The following is a 15,920-nucleotide window of genomic DNA, read 5'->3' on the forward strand; positions in this document are numbered from 1 at the left end:
GCCCTTTTCCCAGATGGTGGCTTGAGCAGCATTAGAAATAAGCATTCCCCCACCCTCAACCCAACAACCCCCCCCCACACACACACACACACACACACACACACACACACACACACACACACACACACACACACACACACACACACACACCATGGAAGGATTGCTGCCGTTCCCTCCCCTTTACTGCCCGCTCCCTTCATGCCTGTAAATTCCCCCGTCCTTGCCCATTCTTCTCCCCCCACCATTACACATAACTGGAATTGCCCCTCGCCCCAAATGGAGCTCCAATGAGGGACTGTGGCAGTGCCAACCTCTGTCAAGGGACGGAGCTGGAGACTGTCAGGGCATCGCCCAGACATGTCCCACTCCCCCCACCCAGAGGTGATGCACACCTCTTCCACCCCAGGAAGACCCCCTTGATTGAACCCATTTTTTAAAATGTTTTTGTAAACCTCGCCAGCATGACGTGGTGTCTGCGTGGTTTGAACATTCAGTGAGACGGGGGGGGGGTGTTGCTAACTATATTCAAATTTGTTAAAATCCATTAAAATTAGGCTCTTGCCCTTTGTGGGGGTGAATCTTGTGATGTCACTGGCAAGTGGCATGAAAAATTAGGAAAACGATCTCTCTGGATTTTCCACCCGTGTCGCTGATCTCCCTGATGGTGAACACAGGCTGAAAATCTCCCCCCCCACTGCCCACTGCCCCATGTCTTCGTAGTTGTTCCACAACAGCTGCGATTGTGATCTTCAGACACCTTCCCTCCTTTTCCTCCTCAACTCCTGCAGTCGAGCGTATCCTGGCTCCCGACCTACAACACCGTGATTAACCCTCTAACCAGCCTTACCACTCAACTTCTGGATGTCACTCAGCATGATCAGTAACATCCAGGTCACATGAATGAGAGAAAAGATGCCAGCTGGAAGTCGAGCCCACAAGATGAGTGGGGAAGTTGGTGGAACATCAGAAATAGGAGCAGGCCATTCAGCCCCTCAAGCCTGCTCCACCATTCAATATGATCATGGCTGACCCTCTATGTCAATGCCATAACCCTGCAGTCTCCTCAAACCCTAGATGCCTTTATAGTCTAAAAATGTATTTATTGCCGCCTTAAGTGCATTCAGTGACTTGGTCTCCATAGCCGCCTTGCTCTGGATTAGTAGAGTTCATTTGTCCGTGTTCTCAAGAAAAATGGGTGTTGTGGGCAATCTAAAGAGTGGATCCCTTGTGCCAAAAAAGATATTATTTTGTTATATGTATTTGATACTTTACAAAAACACAAAATCTGCAAATACATCCTGAAATAAAAATCCCAAAGCTGCAGAATACTCAAAAGAAGTTTCAAAAACTGCTCTGTGTCTATTGAGGAATGCATGTTAATGGCTATTTATATTTAAGCTAAATTTTAGAATCACAGAATCCCTACAGTGCAGAAAGAGGCTATTTGGCCCATTGAGCCTGCACCAACAACAATCGCACCCAGACCCCATCCCTGTAACCCCACATATTTATCCTGCTAATCCTCCCAAACACTAAGGGGCAATTTAGCATGGCTAGTCAACCTAACCTGCACATCTTTGGACTGTGAAAGGATACCCAAGCAGATGCGAGGAGAACGTGTAAACTCCACACAGACAGTGACCCGAAACCAGAATTGAACCCGTGCCCCTGGCGCTGTGAGGCAGCGATGCTGACCACTGTGCCACCGTGCCAGCCAGCACTATGCAATTTGCAAATCTCTCCAACCAAACAATTGAACTCAGCCTGACCAGAGTTTGCATCTATTTAAAATTCATTTATTTTGGTCTTAAAAGATTCAGTTCCACATTAGCAACAGAATAGTATGATTTACGCTATTCAGAAATGACAGGGAGAATGAGCAAACTCCACACAGATATTGACACTGGAATTGAACCTGGGTCTCTGGAGCTGAGAGGCAGCAATGCTAACCATTGTGCCACCATGTGACTCAATAAATTGCTGCATTCGCTCTGTTTAAGACAAATTAAACTCTGCAGTTATGCCTGGTATTTCGCAATCTAAGGACACTTCTAACGACCAGGTTATGTTCCTACAATACCTCTTAACTTTGAAGGCCCTGAACAAGAACAACTGGCCTTTCATTCCTGCATGTGGTAAACTGTTCTTGGAGGCTTTTAAATTTTTATTAGTTTTTCCTTCCTGTCATTTTCTCTTTGAATCCAATGTTTCTTTCCCTCTCCATTTCTCTTTCTGTACTTAATTTAACACCCTGCTTGGGTCAGTATTCCATAAAAGTGACAAGAGCTCAAACTATTTTACTCAGTTTTGTTAGACCATCAGCTCCATATTCATTCAGTTAACACAGATCCCCCTACTTGCAACATAAACAGCTTCAAGAACACTCATTTTCAATTGATGGGCCCTATCACTGATCTATAGTGTAACTGGGATCTTGTTAATGGAGACATGCTGAAAATTCCAGCCATCTTGCCATGATTTGCTGATTTTACTCTTTGTTTCCCAGCGTACTGCAGGAATTCTGTGGACGGGCAGTGGTATGATTATGATGACAGCAATGCAGAGTTGATTCCAGAAGGAGAGATCTGTACTCGTGGTGCATACATACTCTTTTACCAAAAACGCAACACCATTCCACCCTGGTCGGCCAACAGCTCTGTGGCAGGTATGTGGAATTTAAATACTGCAGTTTGTTGTTGCAATGGTGTGTGTTTTGGTGGTCAGTCCTCCACTGAGAGATGATCTTATTGAAGCAGATAAGATTCTGAGTGGACTTGACGGAGTAGATGTTGAGGAGATGTTTCCCCGTGAGGGGGAATCTAAAACCTGGGGGCAAATATTTTCAAAATTAGCAGTCTCCCAAATAAGACGGATAGGAGGAGGAATTTCTCTTCTCTCAGAAAGATAGGTGTTTTTGGAATTCTGCTCCCCAGCAAGCAGTGGAGGTTGGGTCATTGAATATCTTCAAAGGTGAGTTAGTCAGATTTCTGGTCTAAAAGGGAGTCCGGGATTATGGGGTGCAGCAGAAAAGCCAAGTTAAATCCACAATCTGATCAGCTGTGATTCTGTTGAATGGCTGGGCAAGCTCGATGGGTCGAATGGCCTACATTGCTTGCCTCTCCACTCCCTTTAGGATAAGAAATGTGTTAAGTGCAGAAAGAGAAATGGAGAGGGAAAGAAAGATTGGATTACAAGAGAAAATGAGAGGAAGGAAAAGCTAACATAAACATTTAAAAACCTCCAAGGATAGTTTAGTACATGCAGGAATGAGGAGTCAGTTGTTCTGCTTCAGGGCGTCCAAGGTTAAGAGTAATTGCAGGGACAAAATCTCATCATTAGAAGTGTCCTTAGATCACTAAGTACCCGGCATAACTGCAGAGAGTCGAATTTGTCTTAGACAGAGCAAATGCAGCAATTTATTGAGTCGCAAGGAATGAATCTTCCATTTTCACAAGCCTTGCAGCAAATTGTCCAAACCGTTTGTGGTGGATCGTAATTCACAGTGCGTGTCTCCCCCACTGTAGCCACGGGTTACTTGCACATTAATTTGCCTCACCTACACCCGAGGTTGTCCTAACTCCTGGGGAGGTTGTCATAATCAGAAATTGCCTTTATTCAGCTCTGACAAAGGGTCATCCAGACTTGAAATGTTGTCTCTATTCCCCCTCCACAGATGCTGTCAGACCTGCTGGGATTTTCCAGCATTTTGTGTTTTTGTTTCTGATTCCAGCATCTGCAGTATTTTGCTTTTATCTTGTCATTATCATGGCTGGATGAGGATGCCCCAGTTATCCTTTTTGCCCCTTACTGATAAGTTGTTCACTCTGCAACACCATTGAGAGAGTGTAAACACCTCTCTTTTCACTCTGCCTTTGCGGATGACTTGAAGTTGTTTTCTTCCATTTTACCAGAATGAGTACCACAAGTAGCCCAACCACAAGTAAAGCCCAGCAACACTTTGATTGTTTCAATCAAGATATTAAATCTTGTAAACAGCCCACCCATTTTTTTTCCTAACAGAGGAAGGAGGTTTGGAAACTGGTTATTGTAAGTATTACTTCAGAAATAAAAATAGTGGTATTTAGTCTTATTTGTAGTGTACTCAGTGCAATAAGTATTTAGTGAAAGTGGGGATTGAAGTATTGATAAGAAAATTTAAGCTGTTCACGTGCCACTTCAATCCACATTTTACTGATTCTCAAAATCCTTTCGCAACACTATGATTCTTAACATTTTATTCAAATAAAAATGTTGTCTTGTTTTCATTTTCCTCTTTTCTAAAAAAAATGCCAAAGAAATCACTTGAAGCACCATGTAATTATATCGGATGGCACGGTGACGCAGTGGTTAGCACTACTGCCTCTCAGAGCCAGGGACCCAGGTTCGATTCCCGGTTTGGGTCACTGCCTGTGTGGAGTGTACACATTCTCCCCATATCTGCATGGGTTTCCTCCAGGTGCTCCGCTTTCCTCCCACAGTCCGAAAGACGTGCTGGTTAGGTGTGTTGGCCTTGCTAAATTCTGCCTCAGTGTACCCAAACTGGTGCCAGAGTGTGACAACAAGGGGATTTTCCCAGTAACTTCATTGGGCAGCAAGGTGGCACAGTGGTTAAAACTGCTGTCTCTGAGCGCCAGTGACCTGGGGTCACTGTGTGTGTGGAGTTTGCACGTTCTCCCTGTGTCTGCTTGGGTTTCCTTCGGGTGCCCCCTGTTCCTCCCACACTCCAAAGATGTGCGGGTTGGGTTGTTTGGTCATGCTAACAGAGTAAATGTGTGGATTTACAGGGATAGGACCCAGGTAGGAGTGTTCTCATTGCGGACACAATGGGCTGAATGGCCTCCTTCTGCACTATAGAGATTCTATGACTGAGGGATTTTCGCAGTAACTTCATTGCAGTATTAATGTAGGCCTATTTGTGGCATAAATAAATAAACTTGTATTATATAAAGGAAAAGCATTTTTAATGTGTCAGTACATTTGATACATTTTAAATTGGAAACTGTTGATGCATTAATTGTCATTTTTTGCATAAGGTTGATAGACCTGTTGCCATTTGTCATCCTGAAACTTGATCACAAGTACAGATAAAGCCACCAGTCGATCAAACCTCTTGCCTTTACTGGGCGGTTCTTGGTATTTGAGGAAAAAAAAAGTAGCTGTTTTTACACATTTTTTTACCATTGAGTGAAGTGGGGTTTTTTTTACAAATACACCTTGCTGTACATAACAGAAAATGCAGCACCCAGTTTGAGATTCAGCGATTTCAGGTTCTATCAGCAGTTAGGTCAGGTCATTGAAGATCTCGGATGCTGCCTAATCGGCAGAATATTTCCAGTATTTTCTGGCTTTGTTTCAGATTTTCAACAGCTGCAATATAATAAGATCAAAGAATCCCAACAATGCAGAAGGAGGCTATTTGGCCCATCGAGCCTGTACTGACCACAATCCCATCCAGGCCCTATCCCCGTAACCCTACACATTCAATCTGCTAATCCCCCTGACACTAATCGGCAGTTTAGTATGGCCAACCCACCTAACCCTGTGTGGGACTGTGGGAGGAAACCAGGGCGCCTGGAGGAAACCCACGCAGACACGGGGAGAACATGCAAACTCAACGCAGGCAGTCACCCGAGGCTGGGATTGAACCTGGCCCCCTGGCACAGTGAGGCAGCAGTGCTAACCACTGTGCCACCATGCCACTTTTGAGCTTTAGTTCATACCTAATGAAGTCGTGAAGAATTGTTTGCCCGCTCTGCTGTAATTGTCTCTTTTGTTAGATAGACAAATCGTCAGATTGAAACTGTTACCCCCACCCCCCTCCTCATTAGCAAAATGAGGTCAGAATAAAAGCAAAAGAACATTCGATGAATTGCTTTCCAATCCTAAAAACAATAGATTTTAACTGTCTCCACCTGATGGAAACAAGGTTGGTTGTAGGGTGTTTGGGGGGGGGGTGGGTGGTGGTGGGGGGGGGCAGAGGTAGGTAGAATCCTGAGCAGGCTACCCCCCCGCCCCAATCAATCATAGCCTGACATGAGCTGGATTTTTCCCAGGAGCTCAGTAGATAGTTTTAAGTTTAAAGTTAATTTATTAGTATCACAAGTAGGCTTACATTAACACTGCAGTGAGGTTACCGGGAAAATCCTCTGGTCGCCACACTCTGGAGCCTGTTCGGGTACACTGAGAGAGAATTTAGCACAGCCAGTGCCCCTAACCAGCACGTCTTTTGGACTGTCAGAGAAAACCCACGCAGAAACGGGGAGAATGTGCAGACTCTGCACATGCAGTGACCCAAGTGGGGAATCGAACCCGGGCCCCTGGCGCTGTGAGACAGCAGTGCTAACCACTGTGCCATCATGAGTTTAAAATGTACTTTCGGACCAGGAGGAGTAGGAAGGCTTTGGGCTGCCTTTGAACAGGTTTATCTCCCTGCTCTTCCGCCCTCCTCCCTTTCGCAGTCCAAGCTTTGACACCGAATTAAATGCTAACGGCCATCCCCACAGATCCCCACGTGATCAATCTGGCCAGCTGACAAGTGAGAGACATTTTCTTTAAAGATGGCCCTGCCATTAAGATTTTAAGGGCCTTTAGGCCCCCAACTTCGCTTGGTTCTTTGACCCCACACAGTCTCCCCACCTCCCCATTATTATCAGGATCGTGAACTTTGTGAGTGCGCCTCTGATCGTGACTGGTTGCCAAAGTGAGAGTCTGAATACAATACGGATAATCTAGTATGTTGTGCTTTTTTTAAAATCAGTCATGAACAATGGTGACTGAATGAAACTTCAGCTTTGGCCTTTATGAAGATCAAGTTGGTATAATTTGCTTAGGGAGATTATGTTATAAAACTGAAGAACAAAGTTCTTGAAAAAATCCTTTTCCAACGAGTGCAGCAACTAACGATTTATTTAGTTTTGGCCAAGAACATTAAACCCAAGAGTTTGGAAAAATAGCACCAACTGTAAATGCAGTTGACTTGATTGTTCAGTTTAAGCAAAATTATCATCAGTTTTGTGATTCCCAAAATGGAAGCAGGCATGAAATATTTTAAGACTGTAAAGGGTGATTATAATGTAATAACCATGTGGATTTTATTGAATTCTTTGGTTTTGTGCAGGTTCCACAAGTTCATCAATCTCTGATCATTGGCTTAACCGGCTCACTGGAGACAGCAAACGAGGCAGCTTGGCATCCCGTATGTCCACAAATTGCACATCCCTCCCTTCATCTCCGGATTCTCCTGTCTTCCCTGATCCTCCAATAAAGGATAAAAATGGTACGACTTGTTGCAAAAATTAATCTTCGGGCATTACTGGCACCTTGTCGCTTGGTGTACTTGGACACGTTTAATAACTTGAAATACATTGTGGGTAACTTGAAATGTTCTATTACCTGTAGTCATGATGTGGTAATGTAGGCATTGGAGTGAGGTGGACACAATAAGAAGTCTCACAACACCAGGTTAAACACCTGATGAAGGAGCAGAGCTCTGAAAGCTCACGATTTCAAATAAACCTGTTGGACTTTAACCTGCTACCACCAGTATAGAGGAGGGGCTTAGACCCTGATGTTTCTGGGTTGAATGGCTGTGCATTTTGCTATAATCACCAAGATCATTGTCAATCAGATTATCTGTTTCCTTCCAAAGATATCAAATACTACATCAATAGCTGATAACACATTGGCCCAGAACATCCAATCTGTGGAGTGTTGTACTCTGGAGGTCTCCCAGAGGATGCACCGGGGGAACCCCCTGAAAGTCCCTGCAGAAAGAATGCCTGGGAATTGTTCAGCAAGTTCAAAACTCTGGTAGGCAATTAACCCTCCACTGGGAACCATCCGATATCCCAATTTCAAACAGAAACTTTGGATGTTCTGACTCCGTGAGCAGAATAACTACCTAGGAAAATTTAGAAGAATTAATTAAAACCAATTCCAATCCCTGTCTAACTATATTACTGATTCCCATACCACCCTGCCCCCACTCCTGATCCCCATTGGCCCTCCTGACTTTCCCACCCATTTCTGAACCGCTTAACCTTACCTCCCAGCTAGCACCCCACCCTCCTCCTCTCCACACTGCCCCCCCGCCCCAGCTACCCGCTCAGCCCCATGCAACATCTTCAGTTACCCTTCTGACCACCAGACTACCCTGCACACTCCTCAATTACTCTCCCAATTCTTCGAATATCCCCCTACCCTCCTGGCTGCCCTCCCATCTCCACCAACTACTCCTGACTACTCTCCCCACCCCTTTTACTATCCCCTCACAACTGATAGCAGACACACCTGACCCCACCCTATCCTCGACCCAGTCTACCCACTTCACACGCACTTAGCTACTGCGTGGCTGCTCAAGGTGTCAGGGATTGCTAAACATTGTTACGGCAGTTAGAGCTGTTAAACAGGGTGCCTTTACCCCAATGCTTCTGCACTCGACTGAAGGATTCAGGAATCCGGAGCAGTGCACTTTTCTCTCCTGACCTGAGTCCATGTACTAAAGGGATTACTGGCCAATCTCAGGAGATGGACTAATGGACAAGATGCTTCTGTGATAATGTTACTGACCTTCCTCTCCTCGTGTCCCTTTCAGTATTAGAGATAGAAGGTCATCTGATGACACCAAAGTCGGAGGTGTGGTAGATTGTGAGGAAGGGTGTCGAAGTTTGCAGGGTGACTTGGACAGGTTGCAGAGCTGGGCCGCGAGGTGGCGGATGGAGTTTAATGCGGAGAAGTGTGAGGTAATCCATTTCGGTAGGAATAACAGATGTGTTGAGTATAGGGCTAACGGGAGGACTTTGAATAGAGTGGAGGAGCAGAGGGATCTAGGTGTATGTGTACATAGATCCCTGAAAGTTGGGAATCAAGTAGATAAGGTTGTTAAGAAGGCGTACGGTGTCTTGGCGTTTATTGGTAGGGGGATTGAATTTAGGAGTCGCAGCGTCATGTTGCAACTGTACACAACTCTGGTGCGGCCGCACTTGGAGTACTGTGTGCAGTTCTGGTCCCCACATTACAGGAAGGATGTGGAGGCTTTGGAGAGGGTGCAGAGGAGGTTTACCAGGATGTTGCCTGGTATGCAGGGGAGGTCCTATGAGGAGAGACTGAGGGATTTGGGGTTGTTTTCACTGGAAAGAAGGCGGCTAAGAGGGGATCTTATAGAAACATATAAGATGATTAGAGGTTTAGATAGGGTGGATGGTGATAGCCTGTTTCCTCGGATGGAGAAAGCTAGCACGAGGGGGCATGGCTTTAAATTAAGGGGGGGTAGTTATAGGACGGATGTCAGGGGCAGGTTCTTTACCCAGAGGGTGGTGAGGGACTGGAATGCCCTGCCTGCTGCAGTTGTAAATGCGCCTAGTTTGGGGGCGTTTAAGAGATTGGTGGATAGGTTTATGGACGAAAAGGGATTGGTTTAGATTAGTGGGTCAATGTTTTTTTTAAAAATAAGACTGGTCGGCGCAACATTGTGGGCCGAAGGGCCTGTTCCGTGCTGTAATGTTCTATGTTCTATGTCATCTCATCACTGCCATGTGAATATGTAATCACGTTTTGGTACGTTACGGAGAGACAATAGTTATGCTAGTAGAAGCCTTTTAAAAAGTGAAGAAAAGGCCCTGATATTGTGAGACCTAAAGTTGTAGGGCAGGATTCACCGTATAACCTGCCACATGTTTCGTGGCGGTGGGACGCGGTCCATCATTGGCCAGCAACAGGATCTTCTGATCCCACCTTGTCTATGGAGTTTTCCATTGAGTGCACCCCTCCCCACTGTGAAACCCCATGCTGAGGGTGCACTGTCAATAGGACTGGAAGAACCCACTGACGTGAATGGCCACATAGTTCCAGCCAGAGAATTATAGGACTGGAGGGTCTTAATGACATTACTGTTACTAGAGAGGCGGTGCACGACAGACTGGAGGGGCTGATTGTGGACAAGTCCCCAGGACCGGATGGAATGCATCCGAGGGTTCTGAAAGAAATGGCGGAGGTGATAGTGGATGCCTTGGTGGTTATTTTCCAGACGTCGCTGGATTCCGGGGAAGTGCCGGATGATTGGAAAACGGCTAATGTTACGCCGTTGTTTAAGAAGGGTGCCAGGCAAAAGGCGGGGAATTATAGGCCGGTTAGTTTAACGTCTGTGGTAGGTAAAATGTTAGAATCTGTCATTAAGGAGGAAATTGTGAGGCATCTTGAAGGGAATTGCTTGATAGAGCAGATGCAGCACGGTTTCATTAAAGGGAAGTCGTGTCTGACAAATTTACTGGAGTCCTATGAGGATGTGTCTAGGGCGGTGGATAGAGGAGAGCCGGTGGATGTGGTCTTTCTTGATTTTCAGAAGGCGTTTGACAAAGTACCTCACAAGAGGTTATTGCAGAAGGTCGAGGGACATGGAGTTGGGGGTAGGGTGTTAGCGTGGATAGAGGATTGGTTGTCAAATAGGAGGCAGAGAGTGGGGGTCAACTGGTGCTATTCGGATTGGCGGATGGTGACTAGTGGAGTGCCCCAGGGGTCGGTGCTGGGGCCTCAGCTTTTTACCATTTATATAGATGATCTGGAGGAGGGAACCGAGTGTATGGTGTCAAAATTCGCTGATGACACCAAGATTGGGGGAACAGCAAATTGTGTGGAGGGTGTGGAGAGTCTGCAGAAGGATCTAGATAGGCTGGGCGAATGGGCCAGGAAATGGCAAATGGAATTTAATGTTGGCAAGTGTGAGGTGGTCCACTTTGGTAGGAAGAATGGTAGGAAGGACTATTACTTACGGGGCGAAAAACTGCAGCAGGCGACGGTGCAGAGGGACCTCGGGGTCCTTGTGCATGAGTCGCAAAAACCCAGCTTGCAGGTGCAGCAGGTGGTCAGGAAGGCGAATGGGATGCTGGCCTTCATAGCGAGGGGGATTGAATATGAAAGTAGGGAGGTCTTGCTGCAGCTGTATAGGGCATTGGTGAGGCCGCAGCTGGAGTACTGTGTGCATTTTTGGGCGCCGCACCTGCGCAAAGATGTTTTGGCCTTGGAGGGAGTGCAGAGGAGGTTTACTAGGCTGATAGCGGAGTTGAGGGGGTTGAGCTATGAGGAGAGGCTGAATAAACTGGGCTTGTACTCGTTAGAGTTTAGAAGAATGAGGGGAGATCTCATTGAGACGTATAAGATGATGAATGGGATGGATAGGATAGAGGTGGAAAGACTCTTCCCGCTCAAAAAAGACAGTAGGACTAGGGGGCACAGCCTCAAGATAAAAGGGGGGCGGTTTAGAACGGAGTTGAGGAGGAACTTCTTCACTCAAAGGGTGGTGAATCTCTGGAATTCTCTGCCCGTTGAAGTGGTGGAGGCTGCCTCGCTAAATATTTTTAAGACGCAGGTTGATGGGTTTTTGATAAGAGAGGGGATTAAGGGTTATGGGGAGAGGGCGGGAAAGTGGAACTGAGCAGCGACAGATCAGCCATGATCTTATTGAATGGCGGGGCAGGCTCGAAGGGCTGGATGGCCTACTCCTGCTCCTATTTCTTATGTTCTTATGGCCCATCGTGTCCACACCAGCCATCAAGTACCTATCTATTCTAATCCCATTTTCCAGCACTTGGGCCATAGCCTTGTATGCTATGGTGTTTCAAGTGCTCATCTAAATGCTTCTTAAATGTTGTGAAGGTTCCTGCCTCTCCCACCCTTTCAGGCAGTGAATTCCAGATTCCCACAACTGTCTGGGTAAAAATGGTTTCTTTTAAATCCTCTCTAAGCCTGATGCCCCTTACCTTAAATCTATGGTCTTGGTTGTTGATCCCTCTACGAAGTGGAAACGTTTCTTCCTATCTACCCGATCTATATCCCTCATGATTTTGGACATCTCAATCAGGTCCCCCCTCAGCCTTTTCTGCTTCAAGGAAAATAACCCCAGCCTAACTATAGCTGAAACAGTCCAGCCCAGGCAGCATCCTGGTGAATCTCCCCTGCACCCTTGTTAGTGCAATTACATTCTCCCTCCAGTGTGATGACCAGAATTGTACACAGTACTCTAGCTGTGGCCTAACGAGTGTTTAAATCGGCTCCATCATGACCGTCCTGCTCTTTTATTCTATGCCTTGGCTAATAAAGGCCAGTATCTCATGTGGTTTCCTAATCACCTTAGCTACCTGTCCTGCTGCCTTCAGGGGTATTTGGTTCCCCTGGTCCTCTGTACTTCCTAGTGTCCTGCCATTCATTGCGTGCTCCCTTGCTGTTAGTCCTCCCAAATTGCATTACCTCAGACTTTTCAGGGTTAAATTCCTTTTACCATTGTTCTGCCCATCTGACCAACCCATCTATATCATCTTGTAATCTAAGGCTTTCCATTTTGCTATTTACCACACCACCAATTTTCATGTCATCAGTGAACTCATTGATCATACACCCAGATTCACATCTAGATCATTAACATTTCCAACAACAGTAAGGGACCCAGCATCAATCTCTGTGGTGCATCACTGGACACAGACTTCGAGTCACAAAAACAACCTCCCGTCATCACCTTCTGCCTCCTACCACGAAGCCAATTTTGGATCCAGCTTGCCAAATTGCCCTGGGCCTCATTACCTTCTTGATCAGTCTCCCATGTAGCACCTTGTCCGCTGAAGTCCATGTAGATTACATGGTATGAGACCAGAACTCTCCATTCACCTGACGAAGGGGCAAACCCCAAAAGCTTGTGAGTTTACTATCAAATAAATTGGTTGGAGTTTAACCTGGTGTTGTGAGACTTCTTATTGTGTTTACCCCAGTCCTATGCCGGCGTCTCCACATCATCTCTCCTGTGGCCAGAGAGGGTTTGAAAATTAGCATGAGAGCCCTTGCAATATCCTCCCTTGCCTCACACAGCAGCCTAGGATACATCTCATATGGCTCAGGGGTATTTATCCACTTGTAAGCCTATTAAAACTACAAATGCTTTTTTTATTATTCATTTGTGGGACATGGGTGTTGCTGGCTAGCCAGCATTTATTGCAAATCCCTAGTTGCCCTTGAGAAGGTAGTGGTGAGCTGCCTTCTTCCCTGTCAATGCTCATCATTTCCATTATTTCACAGCCCCTCTCTTTGCCTTCTATATCTACACCATCCTTCTCCATTGCAAACACGGGTGCAAAATACTCATTTAATACCTCATCTATATCTTTCAGCTCCACACACAGATTGTCACTCCTGCCCCGAATGGGTGCTACTCTTTTCCTGGTTACCCTCTTGCCCTTAATATACTCATAAAACAACATAGAAATTGCCGTTATTTTGCTCGCAGTGTTCTTTCATGCCGTCTCTTCACTCTCCTAATTTCTTTTATAACTACCCCCTGCACTTTGTATATTCCGGAATAGCACGAATGAGCTTATCCACAACTTCCACCCCCGCCCCCACCCCAGTTATTTTAGCAAAGGCCTGGGGGAAACTCTGATTGCCACTCACCACGAGCTAATTGGTAACACACCAGTGCAGTTATTTTGAAGACATGAAATCCTGATTCATTATTCTGCCTTTGTGCAATGTTGCACCAAATTTCACTGTTGTCTTTCTTACTAACTGTACATTCTGTGTTGACAAAGAATTATAAAATTCAGGTTGTAAATTTTGAAGGCACTCAATGGAAGGAAGAAAATAATTAAAATGTTGTGGAAAGCCTGGTGACTGATAATCAACCTGCCTGGTTTGAATGCAAATAAAAGCTTGGCAGTTAACTGTTCCCTGGTGCATTCCCTACGGCAGCGTCCACTTCAGAGTCCAGTTGTCAACCGATCAGTGTTCTTCACATGCCGGATGAATTGTTGTTCGCTTTACAATTGGTATTTCCGTGAATCTGCCCTGCAGAGTGCAAGTCGAAAAGTATTTGATAGCCCATCTCTCTCTTTTCAGCTCAAACTTATCATTTATTCTTCCTCCTAGGTGGTTTTGAAATTCGACCATTTGTGCGAGGTATCCAGGGCAGAAGTATTAGTATGAAGGGCTCAGCTGCACCGGCTGTGCCTAAAGATACAACTGTAAAAAACGCAACTTTACGTTGGTCACTGGGAGCCAAAGACCGGCCAAAATTGATTCCGGGTGCACTGGTGGAATATTTGGAATCTGGCCGTAGGCCAAAGTGCACGAAGGAGTCCATTGTACCAATAATGACAGGCACCACCGACTCTGACTCTGTGCCATCAACAGAGAGACCAAAGCAGCACAGTTTAGATTGCCGCCTTGATTGTGTGAAACAGGCAGGGACAGGACCAACTGTAGACCAAAGTTTAATTTCCACTGGAAATAGGAATGGAGATGCACCTCTTGAGAGGTCACACGATTCTTTAAATGGTCTCCGTAGCAACCACAGCAAAGAGAATTCCACGGATGAAAAGACAAATACACTGAGGAGGAGTGGAAAGCAAAGAGGCACTGGTACTTTGCAGAGAAAGGCATCTAAAATGGCACCTGAGAAATCTGAAGGGGGGAGAGGTCCGTCACTCGTCAAAGCAGAAGAATCTGGACAACGAAGAGAGGACAGAGCATGTAATAGCAGCAGTGGACATGGGATTGGCTCTATGACCAGCTTGGCACTGAGCGACACTTTGAAGAGACGGAAAGGATACCATGGCAGCAAGAAGCTGGAGAAGTCTCTCTCCTTGAGGAGTACCGATCTTGAGCCAATGTTGTCACCAAGTCTTCGAGAAGCAGACAAAGGTAGTAAAGCGGAAGAAACCAAACTGAACGAGAGGAAGTTTACATTTCTGAAAGCGAACCTCTTGAAGAAGGACTCGAAGAAACAAAGCGAATTGGAGAAATGTTGGACTGCCGAGAATGTCAATGTACTTTCCAGTGTGTCTCTCTCCAATGGGGCTTTGAATGGTAAGCACAGAGTAGAGCCTGTAAGTGAGAGCAGGGCAAAGGCTGGCGTGAATGGAGCCAGAAGTTCTGCCAAATACAGGGAGGGATTAAATAATGGCAGGATAAACATGGCAGGAGAAGAAATTAGACGATCACAGAGTTCATCCAACATAATGATCAAGGATGAGTTGACTTTGAAGCGGTCAACATCACTCCAGAAGCCGGGTGCAATGCCCCAACAGGCCAGGAATCTAAACCCAGAAAGATACAGTACGTTACAGAGGATGAGATACAGCACTTCCTCATTGGGAAGGAAAAAACTGGTGCCTGAATCAAGTTTTTAAAAGGTATCATACCTGTAGATGGATTGAACACATGAAGTAGTTTTATAATTAGCTGCACTATTTTTTCTGTTACCTGTTTTGCATTCTTCAATTAATAGCCAATATTTGTAAATAACGTTTGAAGTTTTACAGATATCTAAGGACAAACATCAGATATATAGATTTGCTAACTTTGTGTGTTTTAAGAGCTCATAACTTTCCTTTTAAAAAAGCAATTGGTTCATTTAATCCATATGCAATAAGTCGGGGAGACCCAAAAAATGTTAGAAGCCTATATGTGTCTCGTTAATGAATTTTAATCACTGCTTTGTTATAAAAGGATACTTTTGTAAAACAGAAATTTGTATTGTCAATAAGTTTTAACGGTGTAACCAAAAAATGTTAATATTTACAGGAAAAGATGTACAGTCATTTTTTTTGCCTAAAATCAAATGTCAGCTGTTAACATCTGTTCTGTATTAAATTATCATTTATGTAAGGGAACATGCCACCAGCTTTCATATTGATTAAAAACACTTTTGAGTACCTTCCAATTGTTTTAAACAAAATGGCTTTTTTGACCAGGGAATGGAGCCAGCAGTTGCTCGGGACAGCGACACTTTCTGATCTTCTCCACAGTTTTGATTTTTTTTGGTGCTTGTGGTCAGTGTTCAGAGGCCACAGTTCCATGGAGCTGGCCTAGTGTTTGATACCATGTCCAAAATAGCCATTCTTCTTCATAAAATCATAGAGTCCCAACAGTGCCGAAATAGG

At 45.3% G+C, this 15,920-nt stretch overlaps 1 protein-coding gene across 1 annotated transcript in view; it reads left to right on the plus strand.

The window, feature by feature from the left end:
* usp43a (ubiquitin specific peptidase 43a) overlaps positions 1–15,700 on the plus strand; it is a 456,330-nt gene extending 440,630 nt beyond the window's left edge. The window contains exons 14-16 of the mRNA XM_080208928.1: positions 2,507–2,665; positions 7,118–7,276; positions 13,906–15,700. Of these exons, the coding sequence (XP_080065054.1) occupies positions 2,507–2,665; positions 7,118–7,276; positions 13,906–15,167 (1,580 nt within the window). The 3' untranslated portion in view covers positions 15,168–15,700. The remainder of the gene's footprint in view (positions 1–2,506; positions 2,666–7,117; positions 7,277–13,905) is intronic.
* The last annotated feature ends 220 nt before the right edge of the window (positions 15,701–15,920 follow it).

This window comes from Carcharhinus amblyrhynchos, chromosome 21, assembly GCF_965287045.1.
Source record: "Carcharhinus amblyrhynchos chromosome 21, sCarAmb.v2.hapA, whole genome shotgun sequence".
In the NCBI taxonomy this organism is placed as follows: domain Eukaryota; kingdom Metazoa; phylum Chordata; class Chondrichthyes; order Carcharhiniformes; family Carcharhinidae; genus Carcharhinus; species Carcharhinus amblyrhynchos.